Source organism: Salvelinus namaycush, chromosome 32 (assembly GCF_016432855.1).
Source record: "Salvelinus namaycush isolate Seneca chromosome 32, SaNama_1.0, whole genome shotgun sequence".
Taxonomy (NCBI): Eukaryota; Metazoa; Chordata; class Actinopteri; order Salmoniformes; family Salmonidae; genus Salvelinus; species Salvelinus namaycush.
The window spans coordinates 20,098,182-20,107,254 of NC_052338.1; the positions used below are offsets into that span (position 1 = coordinate 20,098,182).

The 9,073-nt window shown below is 41.1% G+C and overlaps 1 protein-coding gene across 1 annotated transcript; it reads right to left on the reverse strand.

Moving 5' to 3' along the window:
• Positions 1–4,744: 4,744 nt before the first annotated feature.
• On the reverse strand, positions 4,745–6,919 carry LOC120027147. Its single transcript, XM_038972010.1, has 6 exons — positions 6,778–6,919; positions 6,380–6,426; positions 6,145–6,200; positions 5,407–5,792; positions 5,052–5,187; positions 4,745–4,861 (listed from the first exon to the last, which is right to left on the reverse strand). Exons 2-6 carry the CDS (start codon positions 6,382–6,384, stop codon positions 4,812–4,814), a joined length of 633 nt encoding a protein of 210 aa, XP_038827938.1. The 5' UTR covers positions 6,385–6,426; positions 6,778–6,919; the 3' UTR covers positions 4,745–4,811.
• Positions 6,920–9,073: the final 2,154 nt, after the last annotated feature.

The following is a 9,073-nucleotide window of genomic DNA, read 5'->3' on the forward strand; positions in this document are numbered from 1 at the left end:
TTTATACTCAAAGCAAACTTAATTGTGATACTGTACAGTACGTTGATCATAAAAACCTGATTGTAGTTGTAGCCTAGTAAAGAGAAACCAGTTATAATCAGCAAGCCAATTTAAACTAATTAGAGACCACATTTGTATTAATGTTTGTATCTTTGTTATGAAAAAACAAAACGTCTGCTGTGTTTTCCTGACATGCTGATGTTGAAAGGCCCAGAGTCAGTTCAGCCCTGGGGTGATACTGTTCTGACTGCTCTGTTCTGACAGCCCTGGGGTGATACTGTTCTGACTGCTCTGTTCTGACAGCCCTGGGGTGATGCTGTTCTGACTGCTCTGTTCTGACAGCCCTGGGGTGATGCTGTTCTGACTGCTCTGTTCTGACAGCCCTGGGGTGATGCTGTTCTGACTGCTCTGTTCTGACAGCCTTGGGGTGATGCTGTTCTGACTGCTCTATTCTGACAGCCCTGGGGTGATGCTGTTCTGACTGCTCTGTTCTGACTGCTCTGTTCTGACAGCCTTGGGGTGATGCTGTTCTGACTGCTCTGTTCTGACAGCCTTGGGGTGATGCTGTTCTGACTGCTCTGTTCTGACAGCCTTGGGGTGATGCTGTTCTGACTGCTCTGTTCTGACAGCCCTGGGGTGATGCTGTTCTGACTGCTCTGTTCTGACAGCCCTGGGGTGATGCTGTTCTGACTGCTCTGTTCTGACAGCCCTGGGGTGATGCTGTTCTGACTGCTCTGTTCTGACAGCCCTGGGGTGATGCTGTTCTGACTGCTCTGTTCTGACAGCCTTGGGGTGATGCTGTTCTGACTGCTCTGTTCTGACAGCGCTGGGGTGATGCTGTTCTGACTGCTCTGTTCTGACAGCCTTGGGGTGATGCTGTTCTGACTGCTCTGTTCTGACAGCCTTGGGGTGATGCTGTTCTGACTGCTCTGTTCTGACAGCCCTGGGGTGATGCTGTTCTGACTGCTCTGTTCTGACAGCCCTGGGGTGATGCTGTTCTGACTGCTCTGTTCTGACAGCCTTGGGGTGATGCTGTTCTGACTGCTCTGTTCTGACAGCCCTGGGGTGATGCTGTTCTGACTGCTCTGTTCTGACAGCCCTGGGGTGATGCTGTTCTGACTGCTCTGTTCTGACAGCCCTGGGGTGATGCTGTTCTGACTGCTCTGTTCTGACAGCCCTGGGGTGATGCTGTTCTGACTGCTCTGTTCTGACAGCCTTGGGGTGATGCTGTTCTGACTGCTCTGTTCTGACAGCCCTGGGGTGATGCTGTTTTGACTGCGCTGTTCTGACAGCTCTGTTCCAGTCATACGGGCTCAAATGTCAGCCTATTCCCTATATAGTGCTCTACCAGGCCCCATAGTAGTTATGGGTCTATGGGCTCTGATCAAATGTAGTGCACTAAATAGGAAATATGGTGCCATTTGGGACACAACCATGGTGTCAGTGTAACAGAGACACTGACTCAGCAGGAATTGACATTAGTCCTTCGGACAAGTAGGACAGATTTTTTTACTTTCCCGAAAGCTCAAGGACCAGTGGAAGCAAAATTTCCCTATAACCTCAAAGATCCTCCACCATATTTTACAGTAGGTATGGGATTATTTCATGCATGGGGCGGCAGGTAGCCTAGTGGTTAGAGCGTTGGACTGGTAACCGAAAGGTTGCAAGATTGAATCCCTGAGCTGACAAGGTAAAAAAAAAAAACTCATTCTGCCCCTGAACAAGGCAGTTAACCCGCTGTTCCTAGGCCGTCATTGACAGTAAGAATTTGTTCTTAACTGACTTAAATAAAAGGTCAAATTAAATAAAAAAAATTCACTTGATGCAAAACCCACCACTGGTGTGCGTGACCAAATAGCTTTTTCTAACAAATTTAAACACCTATAGTTTTATAAACGGCATTGTGTCACGATCGTGTAGAGGAGAGACGGACCAAAACGCAGCATGAGGAAAATAAGCCATCTTCTTTTATTATAGAAGAAGGCAAAACGAAACAAAACACATACAAACTATCAAAACAATAAACAACCGTGACGCTATAAACGTAGTGCACACATACAGGCTACAAACGTTCACCATAGACAATTCCCCACAACAAACTAAAGCCTATGGCTACCCTAAATATGGCTCCCAATCAGAGACAACAGAAACCAGCTGTCTCTAATTGGGAACCCATTCAGGCAACCATAGACTTTCCTAGACAACTACACCCAACATAGACACAGCTAGACAACTATCCTAAACATAAACCCAACTACTCTAAATAAACCCCCTAAACCTTACAATCACCCTGGACACTACAAAACCCACATAAATACCCATGTCACACCCTGACCTAACTAAAATCATAAAGAAAACAAAGAATACTAAGGCCAGGGCGTGACACATTGGAACTGGTGCTATGGTCAGATGACATGAAAATAGAGCTCTTTGGCCACGCACACCAGTGGTGGTTTTTGCGTGAAAAAATATGCACATGCAGAAAAGTACCTCATACCTACTGTAAAATATGGTGGATCTTTGATGAATGCATTAACTGTAAGTCACTCTGGATAAGAGTGTCTGCTGAATGATTAAAATGTAATGTAAAATTTAAGGGGCTATTTTGCTTCCAATGGTCCTGGGGCCCTTGTTAAGGTCGACGGCATCTTGAACTTTATCCAGTACCAGGACATTTTAGTCGAAAACCTGTCTGCCTCTGCCAGGAAGCTGAAACTTGGTGTATCTTCCAGCAAGACAATAATCCCAAACACACCACAAAGAAATCATTAATTGACCACAAAAAATCAACATTTTGCAATGGTCATCTCAGTCCCTGGAATTGAACCCCATTGAAAACGTGTAGTTTGAATTGGAGAGGGCAGTACATAAGTGGAGATGAAGGTTATCAAGAATCTGGAAAAATTCTGTATGGAGGAATGGTCTAAGATCTTTCTAAAACTGTTCTCCAATCTAATAAAATCTTTAAGATAAAAAAGATTACTTGTTAAACAACATTTTTCTCTTAGCAATTGTGTTAGTATAAAATAATATACAGTTGAAGTAAGAAGTTTACGTACACTTAGGTTGGAGTTATTAAAACTTGTTTTTCAACCACTCCACACATTTCTTGTTAACAAAATATAGTTTTGGCAAGTCGGTTAGGACATCTGCTTTGTGGATGACACAAATAATTTTTCCAACAATTGTTTACAGACAGATTATTTCACTGTATCACAATTCCAGTGGGTCAGAAGTTTACATACACTAAGTTGACTGTGCCTTTAAACAGCTTGAAAAATTCCAGAAAATGATGTCATGGCTTTAGAAGCTTCTGATAGGCTAATAGGCTAATTGAGTCAATTGGAGGTGTACCTGTGGATGTATTTCAAGGCCTACCTTTTTTTATGGCCTGTGTTGGTCAGTCCTTACACACCTACACACACACACCCATCTGTATTGTTTATGTGTGTGTGTAACAAAACAATATTCATCTTCAAACAATATGCTAACAGGCTATAGTGCATAAACATAAATCCTAACAAAAGACTAAATTGAAAATAGTTTGATGGGGGTGAGAATATTATCACTTGTGAATGATGCCCAGGGTGTGCAGTCTAAGGCAAGAAACAGCGCATGCATTTTTTGTGGGAGTTTTTCTAATCATAGTCGCAAGCATCATGTAGCCTAGCACATAGGCCTATATGTTTTGATAAGGTTGATTCACAACTAAAGTGGCCAAATAACTCCAAAAGTAGCATATAGTCCCAAGACCCCTGGAACACAGTTGGACAGCCCATAGCCTACAGAGCCTAGTGAAATGGGTTCTTAAAAGCCCAGTCATTGCGCAATCGCGTGTGAACACAGTTTGACTGGCTACTATTTAAAAGAGGATCCCAGATTTCTCGTGTTGCTATATTTATGTCTCAACTCTTAAAATTAAGCACATTAATCCGCTTTCAAACCGGTGTAGTTTACCTGACATATTAAAAACATAACAGCACGTAACCTCCACTTTCTATTAGTGCCAGGTTTTTTGGGGGGAGGTTGGCCATTCTAAAAATATATATATATTCCACACATATAGGCTATATGTAAAGGCTATATGTAAAGACCTGATTATATTGAGAATAGTCTGATCATTACTGGCATCATGCAGCCTTAGAATGTATTAGAAATCAAAACATATAGCCTAACATTTATCACAACTAAAGTTGCATAAATAACTCTAAATTGAGCATATAAGAGGTTCTGTTTCTTTGTTAAACGTTCAACACAGAATAGCCGCATGTTTGCACTCCCTTGGGAATCATTTGGGGAAACATATCTTTTCTTTTTTATTCAGCTATGTTCAATTTTATTGTTCTCACTATAAAATAATATAAATTAATGCCACGGGAATTATAAGCAATTATTGCCTGCTAAATGAACTAACTTAACCCACAGCCATATGGCATAGCCAGATCAGGGACTAACATAAGGACAACTCAGAATATGCTATTCTGTTCTTCTGAAATAGGCTACATTTTCTTCATATCATATTGTTTCTTTAGACCTCCACAAAATACATAATGGATTTATTGTGATGGTGTAGGCTATATTAAATAGATTTTTTTGACTTTTAAAAATGTAGATGTACTCTATGGGTGGAATCTAGGAGAAGCTAAATGTGTTTGTTAAATAACGGTCAAATACCACGACATCGGCAGGAATTTGCATAACAATTCAAATTTCATGACCACCACAGCCCTAATACACCAGCATACACGTTAACTTGAATTTATTACCAGTTTTTGTCACTATGGGTCTATAAGTAGTGATTATATTGCTTCTTAAACAAGTACTGTTGGAGGTTCCACTGGTTCGGGATAGCTACAGGCACCTGTGAGGGAAGGGCAAAGGTGCTTGTTAAGAAAGGAGTAAATTCAAAAATGGCAAGTTTTCTAAACAGCAATTACTGTAGCAGTATAAAACCAGTTAAATCCAGCTTAACTTTTTATCATCATTGATCACATTGGATGGGCACACCAATAATGAGCTCTGTCGTTGTGCTACACATTAAACCTGCCCACCTGTGCGGCTAGCTCCTTTGATGGAGTCAAGACAACTCAGGAAGCTGGGTTTGGTTTGTCTCAGTAACTCCTGGTGCTCCTTTTCAAGTCTCCTCCCCACTTTGCCCTGTCTTACCATGGCCCAGTCTTCCTTCGTCTACACAACAGAATGCAACGCAAAACAGCACAACATAAGAGTTAGATATCAAGCATGATCACTCCTCAAGATTAGTAAATACACCTGATCCGTTATCAATATCAATATTAACAAAACGATACCAAATTAATAATAATAAATGTTACTCTACTTGAATCACTACATTTTAATTCTTACCAGCTATAACAACTGTTTGATTCACTACAGATTGATTCTCACCATGTCCTTAAAGCACTCCCCTCTGTAGAAGGACTTGGAGCCAGGATACTTAAGCCCAGAGTCAAAGACTTGCTTCAGGCTCAGAGCGACCAGGTGCATCTCCTCTCCGTCATAAGCATACACCTGACGGTCCTCACACAGCATTATGACCAGCTGGCCACTCTCTGTCGGGTAGGGGAGGTTTTCCACAGCTCCTAACACCTCCATCGTCACACTGTCTGGTAGGTAGAAGTTCCCCCACTCCTTAACTTCCTCTTCTCCTTTGTAGGACGTGTCATCCAGGCCCCCAACCTTCCACTCTGATTTCTCTGGCTTCTTGAGAGTAATACTCGCATGGCGATGTTTGCACACTGTGTCAGAGACCTGTTTCAGGTATTTCACTGCATCTGTTGACGATATTGTAAAACAAAAGTCTCAATCTCAATTACTGGAGAGCCGGTGTCGAATATATGCAGGTTTTTGTTTTAGCCAAACTTATTATTGTATGCTAGGTCTATGCTCCACAACTTTGAATAGATCTTAAAGGCAACGTTTTGGTCAATAGTTCTTCATTAGGGTTACAACTCTGACCAAAACATGTTTCTTAAAATCAATTCTAAACGCTGTGGCATACAATAATATTACTGGTGACAAAAGCTGCTGCTGTAGGCTAACCAACTGCTTTGCAGCTACCATATTATCTCAAACCGTTGATTGACCAAAACCAAGGTATGACCAAGAGAACAAATCAATAGGTACCTTGTGTCTTTCCACATTGTAAGAAATTGTTCTTAATGTCCTGATAGCCTGCAGATCTGTATGGGATATAGACCAGAGACAAACTGTCATGAGTTTTTTATTATATTAACACTGGATTTGTGTGTACAGTTCTCTAATGATTTCAACCCCACCACACATTATTTATTGCTGTGTCATTACAACACACTAACTAGATACATTTTAGTGAATCTGCTCAATTTAATAAATCCCTTACGCCATCTCTGTATGTGCTGTAGCCTGATCAAGGGCAGTTGACGTTTTCTGAAGGAGGAAGGAAACAGAATATAAAGATAGGACGCCTGAACAGTCACCATTAGAGGAGCATCACTCATGTTGCATAACGTTTGGACAAGACAAAACGCAGCCATCATTCGCTATTATTGTCTGACAGCTTGTTCAACTGCTCATTTCATGTAACATAAAAAGGTCAGAAATATTTGATATAATTAGATCTACTAAAAGAAAAGGTTTGAAAGAAATGTTCTAAAACATTCAGACATAAAAATACCCTTAAAGCTATCAAAAGTAAAAGTGAAACTATTGAGCACAAAAACAACTTGAAATGCAAACATACGCAATCATCATTTATTTCACCAATTTAATTAAGCCTACCTGCCACTATTATTGTGAAGAAATGTCGTGAATTGGCAAGTAAGATGCTTATTTCCTAACTCTGTAGACACGAAGAGAGAACGAACCGCTGTGCAATTCACGACGCACAGAAATTTCTGCCGCTTGCTTTTCCGCGTTTGAAGTAAACATAACGTCACAGATGATTCACAGGATGTACAAGTGTGACGCATCCGGTTGGAGTTTCCGCTCAACTGCGCAAGTGCAGGCAGTCAAACCAAAGGCACTCCTTATATACAGCATGAAGTCGTTTTTGACGAAAACAAAAACGTGTCAGTTTGTCACTTTCACGAAGTTGGAGAAATAACATGTTCAAATTCTTAAGAAGTTGGAGAAATAACATGTTCAAATTCTTAAGAAATTGGCTCGAAAAATGAACAACTCAAACCCCGGACTGGTCTACATAGTCTGCTTCACAAGAGATTCCGGAAGTCTTGCGATGTTGCGACTGGGTTTAGAAACTCTGTGCCTATAATCATTCTCCATGGTTCAGGGGGCTAACACCATTGTCTAGTATGCAGAATAATTGCATTCAAACTGTTGGTCACACTCAGTAACTCCAAATACTGATGCTAAACACTCATGCTAGCTTCTCTGGTGGCAAACACATACAGGTGTTGTCTTAACTGATGCTGTTCTGGATGCTGAAGACTGCTCTATTCCAGTCATATGGGCCATAGGGGTCTGGTCATAAGTAGTGAACTACTGAATATAGGAAATTGGGTGTCATTTGTGATGTAGTGTTTGATGCCTGATACTGATTAGTCCCCAAGTAGCACAAACATCTGGCCCGATTCCAGCAAGCCAGAAATAAAGTTGCTGGCCTGGGTCTGGCAGCCGGATCCGTCCCAAGACCGAAATTAATGACGGTACAGACTAGGCCCAAGCCTGAACTGAGCCAAAGCGGCAATTTTAGAACCAGAATATTCCCAGCAATGGCCCAAATCCACTCAATATTATATTAAAATGTAGGTAGTAATATTGCAGCTATTAAACGAACTATGAACAACAAAAAATACATGACATTTTCTCATTTTAAGACTAGATAAAATTGACTTAAAAAAAACAAATGCATTTCAACTTTATTTAACCAGGTAGGCCAGTTGAGAACAAGTTCTCATTTACAACGGCGACCTGGCCAAGATAGACCTGCTGCTCAGACAGCTGATGCTTAAAGTTAGAGAGGGAGATATAAGGCTCCAGCTTCAGAGATTTTTGCAATTCGTTCCAGTCATTGGCAGCAGAGAACTGGAAGGAAACACTGTCATCCCTCAACATGTATAGTTGCATGGATGAACCCAAATAAACGTCACTAGAAAACAGCTTAAACGCATATGCAGCTACTTTGATGTTATTCTATCTGTTGAGTTGACGTGACTGTGTTAGACCTAGTTGGCTAGCTAGCAAGCAAGGGATAAGAACATTGCCAACCAGCTTAGCAATCAAACAAAGAGAATGAACGACCAGGCCGCTCCTCTAGCAACCTAACTGATAGAACTAACAACCAGATTTAGTGAAAGGATGAAAGTATGAATTTACTTATTAAAATATAAATGAAAAAAAAAATACTGGTAAATTTGTGCTTGTTTCTTTGGCAACCATGGTATAAGCGGGATAAACGCCTCCGCTCTATACATTATCTGGAGCTAATAAGTACCAAGTGCGTGCGTGTGTGTTAGCCTAGTGGTTAGAGCGTTGGACTAGTACCCGAAAGGTTGCAAGATCAAATCCCCGAGCTGACAAGGTACAAATCTGCCGTTCTGCCCCTGAACAGGCAGTTAACCCACTGTTCCTAGGCTGTCATTGAATTTGTTCTTAACTGACTTGCCTAGTTAAATAAAGGTAAAATAAATATGTAAATGCATCCATCTCTAGGTCTATCCGCCCTCTCCTGGCTGTGTTTGGTCCTCTCCTTTCTGCCTCCGTCTCGGTCTGGTGCAAGCTGCAGCAACCTTATGACAAACTTCTCCGTCTCTCCATCTGTAGCTTTGGATGTGAAAGTTTCACCTGACAGCACCTTTGAATAACAGGGCAGAGCAAAAGAAGTAGTTACAACAATTAGTCAGATTGACACCACACAAAAATCCTAGGAATCACAATCCAGACCTCAAATATCAAAACAATAACCACAGAGGTTTTCAATTTCAACACCGAGTAACAGATCAAGAGATATACATTGAGAAAAATATAAAACGCTACATGCAAAGTGTTAGTCCCATGTTTCATGAGCTGAAATAAAAGATCCCAGAAATGTTCCATAGGCACAAAAAGCTTATTT

What these genes read in the sequence shown, in the direction of transcription:
- LOC120027147 (XM_038972010.1), bottom strand. An exon ending in ACAATGTGGAAAGACACAAG is followed by an intron (nt 5,793 to 6,144) that starts GTACCTATTGAT and finishes TATCGTCAACAG; the next exon opens with ATGCAGTGAAATACCTGAAA. An exon ending in CAAAGGAGCTAGCCGCACAG is followed by an intron (nt 4,862 to 5,051) that starts GTGGGCAGGTTT and finishes CTTCCCTCACAG; the next exon opens with GTGCCTGTAGCTATCCCGAA.